The 25515-nt window shown below is 35.6% G+C and overlaps 2 protein-coding genes across 6 annotated transcripts in view; one reads left to right on the top strand and one right to left on the bottom strand.

Moving 5' to 3' along the window:
• Positions 1-3315, top strand: part of MNS1 (meiosis specific nuclear structural 1) — a 39421-nt gene extending 36106 nt beyond the window's left edge. For 2 of the 3 annotated variants that reach the window (XM_004779204.3, XM_013049286.2), the window contains 2 exons: positions 793-918; positions 2247-3315. In XM_004779204.3, the coding sequence (XP_004779261.1) occupies positions 793-918; positions 2247-2339 (219 nt within the window). In that variant the 3' untranslated portion in view covers positions 2340-3315. The remainder of the gene's footprint in view (positions 1-792; positions 919-2246) is intronic. The other variant, XM_004779205.3, reaches the window with a different exon arrangement.
• The window catches only part of TEX9 (testis expressed 9), a 66353-nt gene continuing 41596 nt past the window's right edge, over positions 759-25515 (bottom strand). For 2 of the 3 annotated variants that reach the window (XM_004779201.3, XM_013049290.2), the window contains 2 exons: positions 4000-4134; positions 759-3163 (listed from right to left, as the gene is read on the bottom strand). In XM_004779201.3, the coding sequence (XP_004779258.1) occupies positions 3086-3163; positions 4000-4134 (213 nt within the window). In that variant the 3' untranslated portion in view covers positions 759-3085. The remainder of the gene's footprint in view (positions 3164-3999; positions 4135-25515) is intronic. The other variant, XM_013049289.2, reaches the window with a different exon arrangement.

Below are 25515 nucleotides of genomic sequence, written 5' to 3'. Positions count from 1 at the left end.
ATTGTAGGAAAACAGACATATTCTTTTCTAGTTTACATGACTTTGATAAGGACTGGTCTGAAAAAATAATGAGCCTAGGAAACGATAGTTACTACAAAGACACGCTTAACATTAACATTACTTTAGGTGGGAATTCACCACTTCAGTGGTCTGCCTTTAGCACCCTACCCTTTCCAACAGGATTATTTGGGTATGGCTCCATAAGAGTTCTTTTAAGCCCTAAAACTTTTTGTTTTTTTTTTTTTTTAATTTATTTGACAGAGATCACAAGTAGGCAGAGAGGCAGGCAGAAAGAGTGAGGGAAGCAGGCTCCCTCCTGAGCAGAAAGCCTGATATAGGACTCGATTCCAGGACCCCGAAATCATGACCTGAGCTGAAGGCAAAGGTTTAACCTACTGAGCCAACCAGGTGCCTCCCTATTTTGTTTTATACAGTAAACTGCCTTCAGCACTGGGCATATGGTTAACATTATATAAATATCTGAATAAATTAGGAGATCCCTTCTTTGAAAATGTTTTCCTTGGTAATGAAGGTATATTGTCCTAGAAATATATACTTGCCTCCCTAAAAACCCAGTCATGACTACTGTTTTTGTAACTTTAAAAGATAGATGTTGTATATATTGTATATATAATAAATATAAGATATATCTATCTTCAGAATATGGTATATTCTGAAGTTAGTATCAAAAATAGTTCATCAATTTTGTCTAATTCATTATGAGAATAGGTTTAATGACTTCTTAAAAGATTAATGTATGCTGTGACAATAAAATTTTATTTACATTTCCAGCAACGTGAACTAGAAGAATGGCAGTTGCAGCAAAGAAGACAAGGATGTATTAATGCAATTATAGAAGAAGAAAGACTAAAACTTCTCAAAGAACATGCTACAAAATTACTAGGCTATCTCCCTAAAGTAAGTGAGATTTAACTCAAGGTATAATCTTCCTGACCTCCAATAGTGGGGAAAATTACATGGTAACTAGGATTTCAGAGAGTCTAGGTTTTGCTTACTTCTGGCTGTTCACAAAGCAGCAGTAGGATCTTAAGCAGCCATTGACATCTGTCTCTAAAATGAGAGAGTTGGTCTTGGCACATTCTTAGAAGCAGGTGCTAGATTTTCTGAATTTCAATTCTAGAAGTCTAAAACTAAACTACTTGAAATCAGTTGTGATACTTTGTACACTAAAGCTGATGACATACAGGAAAGTCTTGTAATTGGTAACACTGCTAACAGACACATGCTTGAAACAAGTCTGAGACAGATCTGCTATCTAATGGGAAGTTTTAAATAAGTACTAGGGAACCTGTTTTTGAAAGTACTTCCAAAAGATAAGATTTTCATGTATAAGTGAGATACATTCTGACTATAAATGAAGTAACAACTGAGTTTCATAAGCCATATAAACATCTGGATGCATGTAAATAAAATTTCCATCTTTTAAATTTAGAAATGTCATTCGATTTATTCATCTGAAAGAATCAAGTGCTTATTTTTTAGTGCAGTGCTAAGGAGGGAGAAAGGGGATTGAGTAATTATTGCTTGTCCAGAGGTTGTTACAGTCTAATTGGTTGATAGGATTAGTTTAGTCTTCTTTTTAAATTAATACATCACCTTATAAGTTCTGGAGAGTCTGGGATTTAGATATTTTTTAAAAGTAAATGTGGAGATGGGGAGAGCCTAACAAACCTGATATATCCCCAAATGACCTAAATTATTCTTTAGGTCCTTTAAATTATAGAAGCAAATACTTAAGAGGCTTTTACTGTATAGTATAAGGGAAAAGAAAAGTAAATAAAAGCATGGAGAATTTCAAAGGGCTTGGTTAAATGGTCTAATTCCAAACTTGGAGCCTTTCCTGCAAGACTGAAGGTTTGCTGATCAGCCACAGAATGGAGGCAAAAGCCAGTCTCATCCATGAGCCTGGCAAAGCTCAGTCTCTTCACCCTGACCTCTCTCATTCAGCCAATCCTAGCAGTCGTGACCTGCAGTAGTAAGGGAGAAGAGCCCAGATTCCTATTACAAATTCCTACACTGGAGCTGATAGATACGTCAGGAAATCAAAGAATATTCAGTATATATATATCAAATCATAATTTTAGAGAACAGTGATTTTTTTCATAAATGCATTAAATTACAATATCTTAGAGCTTTAACTTCATAAATTTGTAGTCTATATATTCGTTAGCATTTGGTGAACTACTCTAGCATTTGAAGTAACCCACAAAATATTTTTCTTGTAGGGAGTATTTAAAAAAGAGGATGATATCGATATGCTTGGTGAAGAGTTCAGGAAAGTATATCAGAAAAGGAGTGAAATTTGTGAAGAGAAATGACACCATCAAGATTAGGTAAAAACTAGATTGTTTTCACCACTAGATGTCATTGTAACTTTTGTTTTACAGTTAATCCTGAATCTTAAATCTACTTGGATTTTCTAAAGTGTCTCTACTTCATATTTTTTTAGCTACAAAATTAATTGCTCTTAGTCAAACTCGTTCTTGTACTGATAATTTGAAGATCTGAGTTATGTACCACATCACAACAGTCCATGTATATATAAGTACGTTACAGGCCAAACCCAGGAGACTAACTTCTTCATACTACTCCTGCTGCTCAGAACTTTTTCTGCATCTCCATTCGGACTACAGTTCCACTGGTATTTTAGGAACTTTACTTCCAGGATTTGGCCAGCCAAAGTATCTTTTTCTTTCTACTATAAGGAAAGAGAATAAGAGTGAGGAATTTCAAAGTGCTTTATTGTCAATGAAAACTTAAAAACAGAATTTCTATAACATAAACTTACCATTTATGAACTAGAGCTGAATCTCCAGTACTTTAATATAAAGTACTTTATATTAAATGGCAAGTGGGTCACAAGAAAGAAACAAAAGTTAAATTCCTATTATTTTACATATCAATTTTGTATCCCTTAAATCTGAACAGGGAATTCACTGGAATTACTTTGATTTCATTACCAAATGTCTTCATTACTTAGAGTAAAAATAGTGCATTAAAACTTAAAATAAAATATATATGGGTCATACAGTTAGACATACAAAGTCTATATAAAGTAGATAATTTATGAATTTCCCCATTCAAGTGCCTTCATAAATTCCTCTTCGGTGAAAGACAACATCTTGGCAGCTTCAATATGCATCTGTTTGTAACAAATCAATATTGTTTTAGTATTAAGCGTAGACCACAGAACAACAGGAAATTGATAAAAGTGTGTACATATATATGCTATCAAATTAATAAGGTCTGTTGGAATGTGTACTCAAATTCTAATAAACATGATATTTGAAATTACATTCAGTGGTCAGCTTGTAAAAACTTATTTTGTCCATGGTGGTTACTGAACCAACATGTTGAGAGAATAACAACATTTTAATTCCTTGGCAAAAAGGGAGTGTGGCAGAACCATGACTCCGTATCTTTTCACCACCATGTAACTTTGTGGACAGAAGGAAACAGTAGTTGGGATTCAATTTTCAGTCTTCCCTGTTTCAAGAGGCAAACTAATCCCCTAAGATAATAGTTATTCTTGTACGTACTTTCTTTAATTAAAGAGTATCCATACAGTATTTCTAGTCGCATTTGCAACATTACTAATATACTTGCATGAAAATATCCATTTGCTTGGATGACACATTGTATATAAATCTTATTATGTATGTTAATAGATAAAATTTTGTGCCTAGGGGCGCCTCGGGAGATTGAGGGATCTCTCGATCCCTCAGTGGGTTAGGGCCTCTGCCTTCGGCTCAGCTCGGGATCCTGGGGTCCTGGGATTGAGCCCCACATTGGGCTCTCTGCTCAGCAGGGAGCCTGTTCCCTCCTCTCTCTCTGTCAAATAAATTTTAAAAAAATCTTTAAAAAATTTTGTGCCTACGTGTGTCAAAAAACGTATCTAAAGTAGAAATAATAACTGTTTTAGTAGAGTGGCCCAAATAATACCTATGATTTAACTGTGTTTTTTAAGGACAGACTCACCTTCTGCCTTTTTAAAACATCAATTAATTTTAACTGTTTCTTGAACCCTATCATTAATTCTCCTTTTTGTTTTTCTAGCTTCTTGTTTTCTGATTTTAGTGCTTCAATTTTTTTGTGTTCTTCATTGGCTATATCCTGCAAAAAGAGAAGAAACTTCCATATAGTCTTCAGTCTTTACTGGAAAAAATTATTAAAAATATTGTCACATTAGTAATAAATATCTTTAACTGAAATATAAAAATTTTGCAAATTTTCTTTTTTGCATTACTGAATAACTAACATTGATAACTTAATGATCTCTCAAACATTTTAGAAATAATTCAGTTCTAATTCCAGTAATGCCAGTTTGTAGTAGACCAACTCTTCTGGGGTTAACAAAAACATATTTGAAGGTATAGATGAATAATCAGTAGTAAGCAGAAACTGGAGGTGATAATGCTCCTTGAAAAAAGGGAAATATACTGGCTGAAGTCCATAGTCAACTGGCTTTTTTTTTTTTTTTCTTCTATAGTCAGCTGGCTTCTGAGAGCACTTTCTACTTCATGGGTTCATAGGAGATGGACCTCGAGGAAAAAGTAGCAGTCTTACTGGTTTGAGAAATGAGAAAACAGGGTTGCCAGGGTGGCAGAAATTTTCAGTTGACAAATCCTAGAAAGAATGGAGCCCTCAAAATTTCCTCAAATCCCTGGTAGACACTTAAATACCCCAAATACCCCGTGGGCAGGGTGAGACCCCTAGGAACACATGAAAGGCAACAGCTATGGTCTAAAGAGCTGAGCAGAGAATTCAGCCACAGGCCTGACAAGGGAGAGAGAGTTTGTGATCTTAGCAAAAATTATCCAAATGAGCTCAGCATCAGTTTGGACAATGGAAAAGAAGGACAATGAACTTTGGTCATTAGAATTTAACAAAGTACAGGAAGACCTTATACTTAAATAAATGTTAAGCCTTTCATGCAAAATGGCAATGATACCAGGAGGAAATCTGAATCTACATACATATATAAAGTAACAGAAATAATAACATAAATATTAGTAGACTTCTTATTAAAATAAATCTCTTTAAAAGATAATTGATAGTGATGTCACGAAGATGGCAGACTACAAAGTTCCGGGCCCTTGTCCCCCAACAAACACACATGGACACACTGAAGACACTGTAGTGTTGTGAGCAGTATAGAAGCCAACTAAGCAGTAACAGCCAAGCAAACACCTAAAAAGCCATATTCAAAAATGATAGGCAATTTCATGGCATTTATGCTCACCCTTTTCCCCCTTACCCTCCTGGCATAATGGAAGGAAGCTTTTCAATTCGTGGAAAGAAGAGTAGAATTTGCCTGTAATGGTCTGACTTGTTTGGGGATTGCCTGAGGGACTGTCTCACCTGATTCAGAGCACTGATGGAATGGTGACACAGTTTATGTATCAGGCTGGAGGCTGCTGGAAGCAGTGGTGGGAACTGCTGCACATAGGGCCTACAGAGGGTCTGCATAACCATGAATGTCTAGGTACAAGAGATTATGGGCTGAGGAATAAAATGCAACATTGAAGGCCCAGAGAAGAAGCAGGGCTGAGACTCCTAGGAAGTTAAACATTTAAATGACAGGGTAAAGAGCTTTAAGACATACAGAAAACAAATCAAAACGGTAATGGGAAGTTCTTCCCCATCAGCAATAACTGGAAATGTAAATGAATTAAACTTCCCCTAGATTGTATTTAAAAAAATAAGATTGAACTGTATATTGTCTACAAGAGATATAAGGACATACATTGGAAAAATGAAAAAAGACACTGCATGCAAATGGTACCCAAAGGAGGACAGGGGGGTCTATAATAGTATCAGACAAAATAGACTATAAGTCAAAACAGTTATGAGAGACAAAAAGGCCATTATGTAATAAAATGCTTCATTCACCAAGAAATTACAACAATTGTATATTCACCAAACATCAGTTCCTAAATATATGAGGCAAACATTGACAGAACTGGTGGAGGAAAAAAAACCTCGGTGATTATAGTAGACTTCAATAGTAGACTATAGTATAGTAGACTAGTATAGTAGACTATAGTAGACTTCAATACCCCACCTATGGATATAAGAACAGTACATGAACAACCCAGCAGACCAACTGGGCCCAAAAGATGTATATAGTACATTCCACCCAACAAAAGCAAAATACACATTTTTCCTTTGTTTCACCCCTAAAGATTTATTTATTTGAGAGAGAATGTGAGCATGTGCAGGGGTGAAGGGCAGAGAGAGAGAGAGAGAGAAACCCAAGCAGACTGTGCTAAATGTGGAGCCCGACAGGGCTCAATCTCACCACCTTTAGACTATAACCTGAGCTGAAGCTGAAACCAAGAGTCAACACTCAACTGACTGTACCACCCAAGTGGCCCCAAATACACATTTTTCTTAAGTGTACATGGAACATTCTCCAAAACAGATCACAGGCCACAAAACAAGTCTTAGTAAATTCTAAAAGACTGAAGCCATACAAACTTTCTGTTCACACTAAATGAAACTCAAAATCAACATCAGAAGGAAAACTGGAAAATCTATAAATATGTGGGGATTAAGCAATATACTCTTAACCAATGTGTCAAAGAAGAAATCATAAGGGAAGTTAGAAATTATCTTCAGATAAATGACAACTAAAACACAATGTACCAAAACTTACAGGATATAGTGAAAGCAATGCTAATGTGAAAATGTATAGCTACAAATGTTTATGTTAAAAAAGAATAAAGATCTCAAATCATAACAACTAAAGAACTAAACTATAGAACTAAACCCAAAGCTAGCTGAAAGTAGGAAATACTAAAGATTAGATCAGAGATAAATAGAGAATAAAATAACAGTAGAGAAAAATCAATGAAACTAAGAGTTGGTTCTTTGAAAAGATTAACAAAATTTACTTTATCTAGGCAAAAAAAGATAGACTCAAATAACAGCAGAAATGAAAGGGGATATTAAAACTGACTTACAGAAATAAAATTGTAAATGGGACAGTAGACATTACAACTAAAACCACAGAAATAAAGAGGATAAGAGAATACTCTGAGCAATGATACACCAATAATTGGATAACCTAGATGAAGTAAATTCCTAGACACTACCAAACTACTAAAACTGAATGATGAAGAAATAGGAAATTAGTTCAGGCAATACAAATATGTAACTAGTTAGCAGACTGAAGGAGCACTCAAAAACCTCTCAGCAAGGAAATCCCCGAACCAGATGGCTTTACTGGAGAATTATACCAAATATTTTAAGAAAAATTAACACCAAGAAGAGTCCAAGATAGCAGAGGAGTAGGAGACTTTAATTTCATCCGGTCCCAGGAATTCAGTTAGGTAGCTATCAAATCATTCTGAACACCTGCAAACTCAATCAGAGATCAAAGAAAAGAGTAGCAGCCATTCTATGAACAGAAAAGTGACCAGTTTCTGGAAGGTAGGTGGTACAGAGAAGTGAGTATGAGGTGATATATGGGAAGACACACCATAGCGGGGAGGGAGCTTCCATCAGCTGGCTACTGGCAAGTAACAGAGCAGCGGAGCACAAAATCAGAACTTTTAGGAGTTAGAGCATAGGGTGCAGCCAGAAACCAGGGAGACAGGAGTGACTGACTGCTTTTCTCAAAGGGCTCACTGAGGAGTGGGATCCCAAGTTCTCAGCTTCTCTGGGGTCAGAGATTGGGAGGCCGCCATTTTCATTCTTGTCCCCTAAAGCTGAACTGAATGACCAGAGGAAAGTTGGAAAGAACTCAAATACATGGAGGCTAAAAAGCATCCCACTAAAGAACCAATGGGTCAATCAGGAAATTAAAGAACTTTAAAAATCATGGAAACAAATGAAAATGAGAACACAACTGTTCAAAACCTTTGGAATGCAGCAAAGGCAGTCCTAAGAGGGAAGTATATAGCACCACAAGTCTTTCTCAAGAAACCAAGTCTCAAATACAGAAGCTAAACTTATATCTAGAAGAGCTGAGATAGGACAGCAAATAAAGCCTAAACCCAGCAAGAGAAGAGAAATAATAAAGATCAGAGCAGAAATCAATGAAACAGAAACCAAAAGAACAGTAGAACAGATAAATGAAACTAAGAACTGGTTCTCTGAAAGAATAAGATTGATAAACCCCTGGTCAGACTTATCGAAAAGAGAAAGGACCCAAACAAAATCATGAATAAAAGAAGAAAGATCAAAACTAACAACAAAGAAATACGAACAATTCTAAGAACACATTATGAGCAACTATATGCCAGCAAATCAAACAATCTGAAAGAAATGGATGCATTACTAGAGACTTATAAACTACCAAAACTGAACCAAGAAGAAATAGAAAAGATGAACAGATCCATAACCAGTAAGGAAATTGAAGCAGTAATCAAAAATCTCCCCCCCCCCCACCAAAAAAAACAAGAGCCCAGGACCAGATGGCTTCCCTGGAGAGTTTCACCAAACATTTCAAGAAGGATTAACACCCATTCTTCTGAAGCTGTTCAAAAAATATAAATGGAAGAAAAACTTCCAAACTCTTTCTTTGAGGCATTACCTTGATCCGAAGACCAGACAAAGACCTCATCAGAAAGGAGAATTACAGACCAATGTCCCTGATGAACATGGATATAATAACTCTTACAAAATACTAGCCAAAAGGATCCAACAATACAGTCAAAGGATTATTCATCACGACCAAATGGGATTAATTCCAGGGCTATAAGGGTTCAACATCGGTAAATCAATGTGATACACTACATAAATAAAAGAAAGGACAAGAACCATATGATCCTCTCAATAGACACAGAAGAAGCATTTGAGAAAGTACAGCATCCTTTCTTGATTGAAACTTTTCACTGTGTAGGGATAGAGGGAACATACCTCAATACCATAAAAACCGTCTACGAAAAACCTACAGTACATATCATTCTCAATGGGGAAAAACTCAGAGCTTTTCCTGTAAGGTCAGAAACATGGCAGGGACGTCCAATATCACCACTGCTATTCAACAAGTACTAGAAGTCCTAGCCTCAGCAATCAGACAACAACAAGAAATAAAGGCATCTGAATCAGCAAAGAAGTAGTCAAACACTCTTAGCAGATGACATGATACTTTATGTGGATAACCCAAAAGATTCCACCCCCTAATTGCCAGAACTCATAAAGGAATTCATATGAAGTGTCAAGATATAAAATCAAGGGGCACCTGGGTGGCTCAGTGGGTTAAAGGCTCTGCCTTCGGCTCAGGTCATGATCCCAGGGTCCTGGGATTGAGCCCCACGTCGGGCTCTCTACTCAGCAGGGAACCTGCATTCCCTCCACTCCCACCTACCTCTCTACTTGTGATCTCTGTCAAATAAATAAAAATCTTTTTAAAAAAAAAGATATAAAATCAATGCACAGAAATCAGTTGCATTTCTATACACCAAGAATGAGACAGAAGAAAGAGAAATTGAGTCAATCTCATTTACAGCTGCACCCAAAGCCATGAGATTCCTAGAAATAAATTTAACCAAAGAGGCAAAGGATCTGTACCCAGAAAATTATAGAATACACATGAAAGTAATTGAGGAAGAAACAAAGAAATGGAAAAAAGTTCCATGCTCATGGAATAGAAGAACAAATATTGTTAAAATGTCTATGCTAGCTAGAGCAATCTACACAATGCAATCCTTATCAAAAAACCATCAACTTTTTTTCACAGAACTGTAATAAATAATCCTAAAATTTGGATGGAACCAGAAAAGACCCCAAATAGCCAAAGGAATGTTGAAAAAGAAAACCAAAGCTGGTGGCATCACAAATCTGGACTTCAAGCTCTATTACAAAGCTGTAATCATCAAGACAGTATGGTGCTGGCACAAAAACAGACATAGATCAATGGAATAGAATAATGAACCCAGAAATGGACCCTCAACTCTATGGTCAACTAATCTTCCACAAAGCAGGGAAGAACATCCAATGGAAAAAAGACAGTCTCTTCAACAAATGGTGATGGGAAAACTGGACAGCCACATGCAGGGATCTTTACTAAGAAAAAGCTTTTGCACAGCAAGGGGAACAATCAACAAAACAAGACAATTGGCAGGATCAGAGAGGGTATTTCCAAATGACTTATCAGATAAAGGGCTAGTATCCAAAATCTATAGAGAACTTAACAAACTCAACACCCAAAGTGCAAATAATCCAATCAAGAAATGGGCAGAAGACCTGAACAGACATTTCTTCAAAAAAGACATCCAAATGGCCAACAGACACATGAAAAAGTATACAACATCACTCGGCATCAGGGAAGTACAAATCAATACTACAGTGAGATACCACCTCACACCAGTTAGAATGACTAAAATTAAGTCGGGAAATGACAGATGTTGGCGAGGATGCAGAGAAAGGAGAACCGTCCTACACTGTTGGTGGGAATGCAAGCTGGTGCAGCCACTCTGGAGAACAGCATGGAGGTTCCTTGGAAAGTTGAAAAGAGAGCTACCCTACAACTCAGGAATTGCACTACTGGGTATTTATTTACCCCAAAGATATAAATGTAGTGATCCAAAGGGGCACCTGCACCCTAGTGTTTATACCAGCAATGTCCACAATAGCCAAACTATGGGAGGAGCCCAGCTATCCATTGACAGATGAATGGATAAAGATGAGACAGACAGACAGACAGACACACACACACACACACACACACACACACACAGGAATATTACGCAGCCATCAAAATATGAAATCTGGCCATTTGCAATGATGTGGATGGAACTAGAGGGTATTATGCTAAGTGAAATAATCAGAGAATGACACTTATCATATGATCTCACTGATATGTGGAATTTGAGAAACAAGGCAGAGGATCACAGGGGAAGAGAGGAAAAAATGAAACAAGATGAAACCAGAGAGGGAGATAAGTCATAACTGACTTTTATCTTAGGAAACAAACTGAGGATTGCTGGAGGGAGGGGAATGGAGAGATGGGGTGGCTGGGTGATGGATACTGGGGAAGGTATATGTTGTGGTGAACACTGAGTGTTGTTTGAGACTGATCAATCACAGAACCATAGCCCTGAAACAAATAATACATTATGTTAATTTAAAAAATGAAATAAAATTTATATTAAAAAATAAAGAAAAATTAACACCAATCATGTTCAAATTCTTATCCCAAACTGAAGAGACCAAAACTCATTCTGTGAAAGTCAGCATTAGTCCATTACCAAAGCCAGAGAAAAACATGAGAAAAAAACCTACAGAACAATATCCCTCAGAAATACTGATGTGAAAATCCCCAACAAAATAATAGCAAACTGAGTTCTGCAGTACATGCAAAGGTTTATACAGAACAACCAAGTGGGATATATTCCTGGAAGCAAGGATGGTTCAACATATGAAAATCAATCAACGTAACACTCCACATTAACAGAAGGAAGGGAAAAAAACACACTCACAATCCTCTCAATTGATGTAGAAATAGCATATGAGAAGATTTAACACATTTTCATGACAGAATGATACTACTTCAACATAATAAAAGCCATATAGGAAAAGCCCACAGCTAACAGACTCAGTGGTAAAAGACCGGAAGCTTTAGCTCTATGATCAGGAAGAACACAAGTTACCTCCTTTTGGATTGATTGATTGATTGGTTTGTTTGTTTGACACAGAGAGAGAAACCACAAATGGGCAGAGAGGCAGGCAGGGAGAGAGAGGGATGCAGGTTCCCTGCCAAGCAGAGAGCCCGATGCGGGGCTCAATTCCAGGACCCTGAGATCATGATTTGAGCTGAAGGCAGAGGTTTAATCCACTGAGCCACCCAGGCACCCCAAGTTACCTACTTTTGCCACGTTTATCCAACTTAGTCCAGAAGTCTTGGTCAGAGCAGCTAGGGAAGAAAAAGAATTAAAAGGCACCCACATAAAAAAAGAAGAAAGCTTATTTTTATTCACAGATAGCACATAAATGTAGAAAACCCTAAGGATTCCACAAGTAAACTGTAAGAATAAATTCATTTGGTAAAGCTGCAAGATACAGAATCAATTGATTCATAAGAATCAGTTATATTTTCATATACTAACAATGAACATTCTTAAAAAGTAATGACCATGAAAAAGAATAAAATACTTTAGAATAAACATAACTTAGGAGGTGGAAGACTTTTACACTGAAAAGTTCAAAACACTGCAGAAAATATTTAAACACAAATAAGTGGACAGAAATTCTGTGTTTGTGGATTGGAAAGACTTAATATTAGTTCTGATACCAATATTACCCAAAAGATAGTTATATATTAAACATAATCTCTATCAAAATTCCTATTGTGTTTTTTACAGAAATAGAAAGATCCACCCTAATATTCATATGGAATCTCAAAAGACCAGAAATAGGCAAACAATCCCAAAAACCAATAACAAATTTGGAGGTTTCACACTTCCTGATTTCAAAATTTATTACAAAGCTACAGTAATCAAAACAATATGATACCTTCATAAAATATAGACCAATGGAAAAGAAAGCCCAGAAATAAACATATGTACACAAGGACAAATAATTATTGGCAAGGGTATCTAGACATTCACTGGGAATAAACAGTGCTAGGAAACTTTATCTGCAAGCAAAATAATGAACCTATACTCCCTATATCATACCATATACAAAAATTAACTCAAACGCCTTGGTCTTCGGTCAAAGACCTAAATGTAAACTCCCAAATTATGGAACTGTTAGAAGAAAACACAGAGGACATGGTACATGATATTGGATTTGGTTGTGATTTCCTGGATAGGACACCAAAAGTACAGGAAACAAAAGGAAAAATAAACTGGACTTACATCACAGGACAAAATGAACAGAGAGAAAGCCAACCTATAGAATGGTTTGCAGATATTTGCAAATCATGTATCTGATAAAGGGTTAATATCCAGAATATGTAAAGAACTCCTCCAAATCAGTAATAGAGAACAGTCCACCAACTGTTTAAGTACACTGTATATTTTTTTAGGTATTTCTCTAAAGAAGATATATAAATGGCTTACTTCAAGCATATGAAAAGGTGATCAAATCACCAGTCATTAGGGAAATGCAAATCAAAATCACAGAGAGAATGATCTAATAAACACAAGGATGACTACTATTAAAAAAAACAAAACTCAAAACATGCACACACACACAAACAAAAAACAAGTACTGGTGAAAATACAGAGAAACTGGAACCCTAATGCACCATTGGTGAGGATGTAAAATGATGCAGTTGCTGCAGAAAAGCAGTATTTTTTTTCTTAAAAAATTAAAGATTTAATTTAATCTTATGATTAGAGCAATTCCACATGGTATGATCCAGCAGTTCCACATCTGGACATACACCCCAAATAACAGAAAGCAGGGTCTTAAAAAGATTAATTATATACTCATGCTCATAGCAGGATTATTCATAATAGCCAAAAGACAAGAGCAACCCAAGTATCCACAGACTAGTTGATAAACAAAATGTGGTATATACATACAGTGGAGTATATTCGGCCTTAAAAAGAATGAAATTCTGACACATGATACAACATGGATGAAAGTGGAGGACAGTATACTAAGTGAAATAAGCCCATCACAAAAAGAGAAACATTGTATGAATTCACTTTTATGAGGTACCTAGAGTGGTCAAAATAATAAAGATAGAAAGCGGAACAGTGGTTGTCAGGAGTGGGGAAGAAGGGAATGGGGAATTGCTATTTAATAGACACAGAGTTGCAATTTTTGTAAGATGAAAGAAGAGTTCTGGTGTTTGGCTGCATAACATTGTGCATGTGCGTAACACCATGAACTGTACATTTAAAATACAACAGGGTAAATTTTATGTGTACTATGCCAAAACTTTTTTTTTTTAATTTTAAAAGATAATTCTTTAAAGCAAAAACTAACCATATAGTGTGGAATTTGTGTATATGTAAAATGTATGACAACAGCCAAAATGGCAGAAAAGAGTAAATGGAATATACCACTAAAAGGTTCTTAAATTATTCATAAAGTGCTGTAATATTTCTTGAAGGTAGACAATGATAAAGAACTGTATGAGGAATGCTAAAATGTGCATAGAAAAGAGTTGAGAATACAGGAGATAAAATGGAATCATTAAAAGAATATCCAAAAGAAGGAGAGAGAGAAGAAAGGGAAAGAAAGAAAATATGCAAATAAACAGGAAGTTAACAGAATTAAACACAACCATATTAATAATCACATTAAATGTAATGTTCTAAATATCCCACTTGAAAAGTCAGAGACTGCATTAAACAAATGAATAAACAAGTAAGAAAATAAGTACTCAACTATACGCTGCCTACAAGATATAAAGGAGTTACAAGTAAAGGGATGGCAAAAGATAAACTAATGCTAACACTAATTAAAATAAAGCTTAAGTGCGTGCCTGGATGGCTCAGTTGGGAGAGCATGTGACTCTGAAACTAAGGGTTGTGAATTCAAGCCCCTTGCTGAGCATGGAGCTTACCATTAAAAAAAAAAAAAAAAAAAGCTAAAAAATGCTATAGTTACTTAATATCTAAGTATATATCACAACAAAGTCTACTATGAGGAATATAAAGTGTGTCACAATAATAAAGGGTTCAATTCAATATGAGGACATAACAATCTTAAATATAGACCTCCAAAGTATATGATGTAATAAAAACTGACAAACTGAAAAAGGGAAAATAAACAAATCCACAATTTTATTTGGAGATCAATATCCCTCTCAGTCACTGATGGAACAAGTAAACTAAAATATGTAAAGATACAGAAGATTTGAATGATACTATCAAGCAACTTGACATAATTGATATTTACTGAATGCTCCTCCCTACAAAGGCAGAATATACATTCTTTTCAAGGGCACTGGGAACATTTACCAATTTAAATCACATTCCAGGCCACAAAACGAATCTCTATAAATTTATAGTGGTTCAAATAAGAACAAATGGTCCAGGGAAGATTGAGTAGGAGGTCCCTAAACTAACCTGTCCTGCAGATACAACTAGATTACACTCACATCAGTACAGATAACCCAGAAAATGACCCAAAGACTGGCAGAACAAACTCCACAGAGAAAGCAGAGAAAAAGGCCACATCAAAAAGGGTGGGAAAGGTAGAGATGCAGTTAGAAGCTAAACCCCACAGGTCTGGCCACCAGGGGAAGAAAGACACACGCATGAAGGAGATGAGAAACAGGAGCCTGAATAAGGAAGACAAAGTCCCATGGCATTTGGCTGTGAAATCAGAGGGATCAAATTTCATGAGTTCTTACAACCAGTGGGTCTTTAAAGCCTGGAACTTTAAAAATTGGCAGGCTCAGCTATGGGAGAGCCCAGGGAACAAAAGGAAGTTGAGTCCCCACCCTTAAAGAGACAGCACAACAAACAGCACCAGAGATACAGCTTAGAAGCAGCAGTTTGAAAAACATCTGGGGGCACCTTAGTGGCTGAGTCAGTTATGTCGTCTACCTTCGGCTCAGGTCATGATCCCGAGTCCTGGGATAGAGTCTCACATCAGGTTCCTTGCTCAGCAGTGAGTCTGCTTCTCCCTCTGCCTCTGTGCTTCTCCCTAACTCATGCTCCCTCTCTCTTGCTCACTCACTCTAATAAAATAATAAAATGAAATTGTAAATTAAAAAAAGAAAAACAACTGGGAGAGTTAGTTACTAATTTCAGAATTCCCTGAGGAACTTCTCTAGGAACAAAGGAGTGGCAGGCTTCATATCCCTCCCCTGACCCCAAGCATTATCACATGGCTACCTGTGGGAATCAGCTCAGCATAAGTGTTCACTATCTAACTTGCTTACACTGTGCCCTGCCACCTCCAGCTATAAATGGATTCCCTTCCTTGCAGGTCCTCTCCCCCAGGAGAACAGTGCAAACTGCCAACACTGCATCTTCCAACCTCCCATGGAGGACACACATACTGGTAAAACTGCACCCCTCACCTGCCTGTCCCTCTCCAACTTGCAGAGCAACCCAACTGCCTAGTCTCCCCAGTAGCTGCACATCCCCTGTAGAAGAATACTAACATCATGTCATTAAAAGTACACACCCTGTCTACTACATTCAAGAGCAACAGAAATAGTTGAACTTTGTAACACACAAGAACAAAGAGTTGGGCAAAATGAGGAGACAGAGGAATATGTCCCAAATGAAACAATAGGACAAAATCACAGCAAGACCCCAAATGAAATGCAGATAAATATGCCTGACAAAGAATTTAGTAATGATCATAAAGATATTCACTGGATTTGAGAAGAGTGAAGGACATTAGTGAGATCCACAACACAGAGATAAAACAAGAACTGATTAGACATGAAGAAAAAAATAATTCAAATTTAAAATACTCTTGATGGAATAAATAACAGGCTAGAGGAAGCAGAGGAACAAATTAATGACCTGGAAGACAGAGTAATGGGAAGTAATCAAGTGGAGCAAAGGAGAGAAAAAAAAATATGCAAAATGAGAATAGACTTAGGGAACCCAGTGACTCCCCATGTATAACATTCTCATTATAGGGATCCAAAAGAAGAAAGAAAAAAGGAAGCAGAATATTTAATTAAATAAATAATAGCTGAAAACTTCCCTAAAGTGGGGAAGAAAACAGATATCCAGATCCTGGAGGTACAGATATTGCCCAACAAAACTGACCCAAGGAAGTCCATACCAAGACACACAATAATTAAAATGGGAAAAGTAGGGGCATCTGAGTGGCTCATTCAGTTAAGTATCTGCCTCCAGCTTGGGTCATGGTCCCAGGGTCCTGGGACTGAACCCTGCATCTGGCTCCCTGCTCAGTGGGGAAGTCTGCCTCTCCCACTCCATCTGCATCTCCCCCAACTCATCAGCTCTCTTTTTCTCTGAAATAAGTATGTAAAATCTTTTAAAAAATAAAATAAATGGCAAAACGTTGTGATAAAGAAAAAAACTTAAAAGCATCAAGAGAAAAGAAGATAGTTATATACAAGGGGAAAACCCCTAAGGCTATCAGTAGATTTTTCAACAGAAACTTAGGCCAGAGAGAATGGCATGATATATTCAAAGTGCTGAAAGGGAAATATGTGTAGCCAAGAATATTCAATCTAGTAAGACTCAGAACAGAAGGAGAGATAAAGAGTTTCTCAGACAAAAACTAAAAGAGTTCATAAGCACTAAACCAGCCCTACAAAAAATATTCAAAGGGACACCTTGAGTGGAAAGGAAAGACCATTTGTGAGAGTATGAAAAGTAGAAAACACAAAAACAATAAAATTAAGTGTATCTATAAAACTCAGTCAAGGGATTCACAACATGGAAGGATGTAAAATATAAAACAGGGTAGGAGAAAAGAATGGATTCAAATTTAAATGACCACCAACTTCATATAGACTGTTACATGCTGAAGATGTTATATACACACCTAATGGTAACCATAAACCTAAAAACATTAATAAGTATGCAAAGAATAAAGAGAAAGAAATCCAAGTGTATCACTAAAGAAAGTCAGAAAACCGTGGAAGAGAGCAAGACAAGAAAGAACCAGACAAGAACTACAAAAATAACCACAAAAAACAAGTAATAGAATGTTAACAAATACCTATCAATAATTACTCTGAATGCAAATGGCTTAACTGCTCCAAGTTAAACACAGGGTAACAAAATGGATAAGAAACAAAATCCATTTATATGCAGCCTATAAGAGACTTATTTTAGAACCAGATACCTCAGATGGAGAGCGAGGGGAGATGGATGAATGGAGAAACACTGACCATGCAAATGGGTGTCAAAAGAAAGCTGGGGTAATAGTACTTAAATTGGAAAAAATAGACTGTAAAACACTAACAAGACAAAGGACAATATATAATAATAAAGGGGACAATCCAACAAGAAGATACAATTATTTGTATTGGGTAAATATTTATATATCCAACATGGGAACACCCAAATAAATAAAACAGTTAATAACAAACACAAAGGACTAATCAATAGTGACACAATAATAGTAGGGAACTTCAACACTCCACTTATATCAATGGACAGATCATCTAAACAAAATCAACAAGGGAACAGTGGCTTTGAATGACACACTGGACCAAGTGACTTAACAGATACATTCAGAACATCCTAAAATAGCAGAATACATTCTTCTTGGGTCCCTGGGTGGCTCAGCTCAGATCATGATCCTGGAGTCCTGGGATCGAGTCCCACATCAGGCTCCCAGCTCCATGGGAAGTCTGCTTCTCCCTCTGATCTCCCCTCTCATGTGCTCTTACTCTGTCTCTGTCTCTTTCTCAAATAAATAAATAAAATCTTAAAAAAAATACATTCTTTTCAAGCACGTATGGAACATTCTACATTCTCAGAACAGAACAAATTTAGGTCACAAAACAAGTCTCAAGAAATTAAAAAAGATCAAAGTCATTCCATGCATCTTTTCTGACCACAGTCCTATGAAACTAGAAATCAACCACAAGAAAAAAATCTGGAAGGAGCATAAATACATGGAAGTTAAATAACATACTACTAAAAAATGAATGGGTCAACCAAGAAATCAAAGGAGAAATAAAAAATTACATGTAAACAAATGAAAATGAAATCACAATAGTCCTAAATCTTTGGGATGCAGCAAAAGCAGTTCTAAAAGGGAAGTTTATGGCAATACAGGCCTACCTCAAGAAATAAGAAAAATATCAAATAAACAACCTAACCTTACACCAAAAAAAAAAACTAGAAAGGAAGAACAAACAAAACCAAAAGCAGCAGAAGGAAGGAAATTATAAAGATTACATCAGAAATAAATGATACAGAAACTATAAAAACAATAGAACAGATCAATGACACCAGGAGCTGGTCCTTTGAAAAGATCAACGAAATGATAAACCTCAAGCCAGAATCACCAAAAAAAAAAAAAAAAAAAAAAAAAAAAAAAAAAAAAAAAGGAGAGAGAAAGGGAGAGAGAGAGGACGCAAACAAAATCACAAATGAAAAAGAAATAACAACCAACACCACATAAATACAAGGAATTTTAAGAGAATATTATGAAAAATTATATGCCAACAAATTGGATACCTGGAAGAAATAAAAAACTTCCTAGAAACCTATAACCTACCAAAATGAAACAGAAAGAAATAGAAAATTTGAACAGACTAATTACCAGCAATGAAATTGAATCAGTAATCAAAAAGTTCCCAACAAACCAAAGTCCAGGACCAGAGAACTTCACAGGAAAATTCTACCAAACCTTTAAGAAAAGAATTATTACCTATTCTTCTCAAACTACTCCAAAAATAGAAGAGGAAGAAAAACTTCCAAATTCATTCTGTAAGGTCAGCATTACTCTGATACCAACACCAGATAAAGATACCATGAAAACAAAACAAAACAAACAAAATAGCTGTAGACCAATATCTCTGATGAACACATATGCAAAAATCCTCAACAAAATATTAGCAAACCAAATCCAACAATCCATCAAAAAAAAGATCATTCATCACAATCAGTTGGGCTTTATCCCTGAGATGCAAAGGTGGATCAATATTTATGAATCAACCAACATGACAGATCACATTACTAAGAGAAAGGATACAAACCATATAATCATTTTAACAGATGCAGGAAAAAGCATTTGACAAAGTACAGCATCCATTCATGATAAAAAAACAACACCTCAACAAATTTAGGTTTAGAGGGAACATACCTAAACATAATAAAGACCTTGTATGAAATCCGACATCATACTCAATGGTGAAAAACAGAGCTTCTCCCCTAAGGTCAGAACCAAGACAAGGATGTCTACTCTTGTCACTCTTATTCACTATAGAACTGGAAGTTCTAGCCAGAGCAATCAGGTAACAAAAAGAAACAAAAGGCATCCAAATTGCTAGGAAAGAAATAAAACTTGCACTATGTGCAGATGACACAATACCTATATATAAAACCCTAAAAACTCCATCAAACAACTACTAGCTGGTAAGTGAATTAAGTAATGTCAAAGGATACAAAAATCAATGTACGGAAATCTGCTGCATTTCTATACACTAATAATGAAGCAGCAGAAAGACAAATTAAGAAAGCAATCTCATTTACAACTGCACCAAAAGCAATAAGATACCTAGGAGTAAACCTAAGCAAAGAGGTGAAATACCTATACTCTGAAAACTATGTAACACTGTTGGAAATAACTGAAGACAACAAAAAGAAATGGAAAGACACTCCCTGCTCATGGACTACAAAAAAATTGTTAAAATGTCAATACTACCAAAGCAATCTACAGATTTGATCCAATCCCTATCAAAATACCTCCAGCAAGGGCGCCTGGGTGACTCAGTTGGTTAAGCATCCAACTCTTAATTTTGACTCAGGTCATGATCTCAGGGTCATGAGATCCATCCCAGCTTCGGGAATCTACACTCATTCAAAGGGAGTCGGCTTGAGATTCTTTCCCTCTGCCCCTCCCCTGGCTCTCTCTCTCAAATAAATAAATAAATATTAAAAAGAAAAAATACCACCAGCATTTTCCACAGAACTAAAACAAACAATCCTAAAATCCATATGTAACCACAAAAGACCCCAAACAGCCAAAGTACTCCTGAAAAAGAAAAAAACAAAACTAGAGGTATCACAATTGAAGACTTCAAGGTACTAGCACAAAAATAGACAAACAGGTCAACAGAACAGAGAGCCCAGAAATAAACCCACAATTATATAGTCAACTAATCTTCAACAAAGAAGGAAACAATATGCAACGAGGTAAACACAGTCTCTTTAACAAGTAAAATTGGGAAAACTGGACAGGTACATGCAAAAGAATGAAACCTGAACTACTTTCTTATGCCATACACAAAAATAAATTCAAAATGGATAAAGGCCTGGGGCACCTGGGTGGCTCAGTGGGTTAAGCCTCTGCCTTCGGCTCAGGTCATGATCTCAGGGTTCTGGGATTGGCCCCCATGTCGGGCTCTCTGCTCAGTGGGGAGCCTGCTTCCCCCCACCCCCCACCCTTCTATACCTACTTGTGATCTCTCTCTCTCTTTCTCTATCAAATAAATAAATGAAATCTTTAAAAAAACAAAAAACAAAAATGGATAAAAGGCTTAAACTTGAGACCTAAAACCATAAAAATCCTAAAAGAGAGGACAGGCAGTAATTCTGACACTGTCTATAGCAACATTTTTAGAGATAGGACTCATGAGGCACAGGAAATAAAAGCAAAAATAAACTACTGCATAGTGAAGGAAACAAAATGCAAACTACTGAATGGGAGGAGATATTTGCAAATGACATATCCTATAAAGGGTTAGTATCCAAAATATATACAGAACTTCTACAATTCAAAACCCCAAAACCAAATGAGCAGAAGACATGAACAGACATTTCTCCAAAGAAGACATATACGTGGCCAACAGAACATAAAAAGATGCTCAATATCAATCATCATCCAGGAAATGCAAATCAAAGCCACAGGAGGTATCACCTCATACATGCCTGAATTGCTAAAATTAAAAAACACAAGAAACAAGTGTTGCTGAGGATGTGGTGAAGAAGGAATCCTTGTGCACTGCTGGTGAAAACGCAAACCGGTGCAGCCACTGTGGAAGACAGTATGAAGGTTCCTCAAACATTCTAAAACAGAAATACCATATGATTCAGTAATTCCACTACTCAGTATTTAAAGAATATAAAAAGAGTAATCCAAAAAGATATAGATGCATCTCCTTATTATAGCATTATTTAAAATAACCAAATATAGAAATAGCCCAGCTACCATCAACTGATGAAGGATAAAGAATAAGTGGTATAGGGGCACCTGGGTGGCACTGCTGGTTAAGCATCTAACTTCAGCTCAGGTCCTGATCCCAGGGTCCTGCAGTTGAGCCCCACATCAGGCTCCCTGCTTGGTGGGGAGCCTGCTTCCCCCTCTTTCTGCAGTTCCCCCACTTGTACTCACTGTCAGATAAGTAAATAAAGAGACAAATATCTTAAAAAAAAGAAAAGGTGGTATACACACACACACACACACACACACACACTGAAATTCATCCACAAAAAGAATGAAATCTTGCCATTTGCAACAATATGGATAGAGTTAAGAGAGTATAATGCTAAGTGAAATAAGTCAGTCAGAGAAAGACAAATACCACATGATTTCACTCATATGTGGAAAGTGAGAAACAAAATAAATGAACACGGGAAAAAAGAGAGAATGACTGAGAGAAAGAGAGAAACCAAGAGTTATCTATAGGGAAATGATGTTTTCTAGAGGGGAGGTGAGTAAGGCAATGGGTGAAATAAGTAATGAGGATTAAAAAACACTTTTCATGATGAGCACAGAGTAATGTATAGGATTGTTCAATCACTATATTGTATACTTATAACTAATATAACCCTGTATATTACTATGTTGGAATTTTTAAAAAATAAAAAAAAACAAATTTATTATATGTCCACTATGGAATTAATAGTAAGGCTCCAGTAAAACTGAATAGGAAAATATGATACAAATGACCAATATCAAGAATGAGGGAGAAAAGGAAACCCATGAGAATGTGGGAAGAACACTATAGATTCTACAGTTATTTAAAGGACAATAAGAGAATAACAAATAAGAAAAAAGTGAGACCATAAAAATAAATTTGACAACATAACACCACAAAAATAAATTTGACAACATAACACCATAAAAATAAATTTGACAACATAGATAAAATGGACAGATTCCTTGAAAGACTCAATAAGGTATAGTTAGTCTCTATATAAACTAGAAATCTGATGAAAAATATGCCACCAGGATCATATGTAGCCCACAAAACTTAAAATAGTTATTAGCTAGCACTTTATAAAAAAAAGTATGCCTACCTTTGGCCTATGTAGAATCTTAAGGATTCCAGAAAAAGTGACTTTAGCAAAGTTTCAAGAATAAATAAAACTCTATTTCTATCTTCTAGCAACAAATAATTGGAAATTGAAATTTTAAAAATTTATAAGAACATGAAGAAAGATTAAATACTAAGGACTAAGTTTGAAAAAAAAGATGCATGACCTGTATACTTTTCAGTATGTATGTATTTTTTTCAGTATTTATGTAGTTTTCACTACAAAAAAACTGCCTACTAAAAATGAAAAAGGCTTACAAAGTAGATAGGCTCTATTCATGATGTGAAAAACAAAGTATTGTTAAGGTGTCATTTTTTTTTCCCCCAAATTGATCCATAGATTCAGTGCAACTCCAAACAAAACTTCAACAGGATTTTTTGTAGAAATAGGCAAGGTGATTCTAAAATTTATATGAAAATGCACAGGACCTAAAAGAGCCAAAGCAATTTCTGGAAATAACAGAATCATACTACATGCTTTCAAGATTTTATTATAAAGATGTAATAATTAAGACTGTTGTTAGTGTAAAGAAAGACACAGACATCAATGGAACAGAAGAAAGATTCCAGAAATAGTGCCACATGTATCTCGGCAATTAATTTTCAACAAAGGTGTCAACGCAATTCAATGGTAAAAGATAGTCTTATCAAAAAATAGTGCCCCACATATGCCAATAATGACCCTTGACCCTTATATTATAAACAAAAATTCTAAAAGCTCTAGCTATGCAACTTCTATAACAATACGTAAGAGCAAATCTTAGTGACCTTAGATTGATTGGCAAGGAATTCTTTAACAGGACAAAAGAAGCACAAATTATAAAAGAAAAACAATAGATTAGGCTTTATCAAAATTTAAAACTTTACTCTTTAAAACAAATGTTACAAAAATAAAAGGAAAGGGATAAGGTACTTGCAAGGCATATATCTGATAAAAGACATGTAGTTAGAATACATAAAATTTTCATAATTCATTTATAATAACAAGTCAACTCAATTTTTACTCTTATAACTCACTTACAATAAGTCAACTCAATTTTTTAAAATGGACCAAACTAATAAAAACTAAGGAAAGGTGAATAAAATATACTCCTTTGTTAATAATGTTATTAATTCATTCATTAACCATATTAAATGTACCTGCTAATGTATATGTTAGTTTCAGAGGAAACTGTGTTTGGAGATTACAGAAATGTTCTGTACTAGCTTTCTAATTTAAATATTAATCTAAAACATTTTTTAAAGATTTTACTGTTATGTTATTCACCATAAAACATATTATTAGTTTTTGATGCAGTGTTTCAAAATTCAATGTTTATCTAAAAATTAAACTTCATTAAAAATTGTTTTAAATGAATAAAAAACTTGTTACAAATACTTCTCCAAATAAGATATCCAGACTCTGCTGAACCACCAATAAATCAAAGAAGAAATCAAAGGGGAAACAGTATCTTCAGACAAAAAAAATGAAAACACAAAATACAGAAACTTACAGGATATAGCAAAGCAGTTCTAACAGCGAAGTTCACAGCAATAAATGCCTACATTAAGATACAACAAGATCTCAAATAAACTAACTCTATGATTCAAAGAACCAGAAAAAGAAGAACACACTGAGCCCAAAGCTAACAGAAGGAAGGACAAGATTGGAGCAGAAATAAATGAAATAGAAATAGGAAAATAGAAAAGATGAACAAAACCAAGAGTTGTTTCTTTGAAAAGATAAAACTGAGAAACCTTTAGCTAGACTAATCAGGGAAAAAAGAGAGAAGTCCCCAAATCAGCAAAATTATAAATGACAAAGGAGACAACTGATATGACAGAAATACAAAGGATCATAAGAAACTACTGTGAATAACTATTTATCAACTGGATGAGCTAGATGAAATGGAGAACTTTTTTAGAAACATACCACCTACCAAGACTATATCAGGAAGAAATAGAAAATCTAAACAGATCAATTACTAGTAAGGAGATTGAATCAGTAATCAAAAATTTCCCAACAAGAGCAAAGCCCATGTCCAGATGGCTTCACTGGTGAACTTTACCAAATGTTTAAAGAATCATGCCAACCTTCTCAAACTCTTCCACAAAAATAAATAAGTAAATAAATAAAAATAAAAAAGGATTTATTTTATAAGGCCAGCATTATTCTGATACTAAAACCAGAAAAGCACACTATAAGAAAACTACATACTAACAATGTCTCTAATGAATACAGATGCAAAATTTCTCAATATAATACAGACCAAATTCAGTAGCACATAAAAGGATTATTCATCATGATCAAGTGGGTTTGAACCCAGGGATGTAAGGATAGTTCAACATAAACAAATCCATCAACGTGATACATCACAACAGAATGAAAGAAAAAAAGCACATGATCATCTCAATTAACACAGAAAAAGCATTTGACAAAATTCAACATTCATTCATGATTAAAAAAACTCTTAATATATTAGGTTTAGAAGGAATGTACCTTAACATATTATAGGCCAGATATATGATAAGCTGCAATAGCTAACATCATAGTTATGGTGAAAGGATAAAAGAGTTTCCTTTAAGACTAAGAACAAGGCAAGGGTGCCCGTTCTCACTACTCCTATTCAACAAAGTACCAGAAGCCCTACCCAGAGCAATCAGGCAGG

Source organism: Mustela putorius, unplaced genomic scaffold (assembly GCF_011764305.1).
Source record: "Mustela putorius furo isolate JIRA1106 unplaced genomic scaffold, ASM1176430v1.1 tig00003896_pilon_pilon_pilon, whole genome shotgun sequence".
NCBI classification, from domain to species: Eukaryota; Metazoa; Chordata; class Mammalia; order Carnivora; family Mustelidae; genus Mustela; species Mustela putorius.
This window is presented reverse-complemented; position numbering and strand designations above follow the sequence as displayed.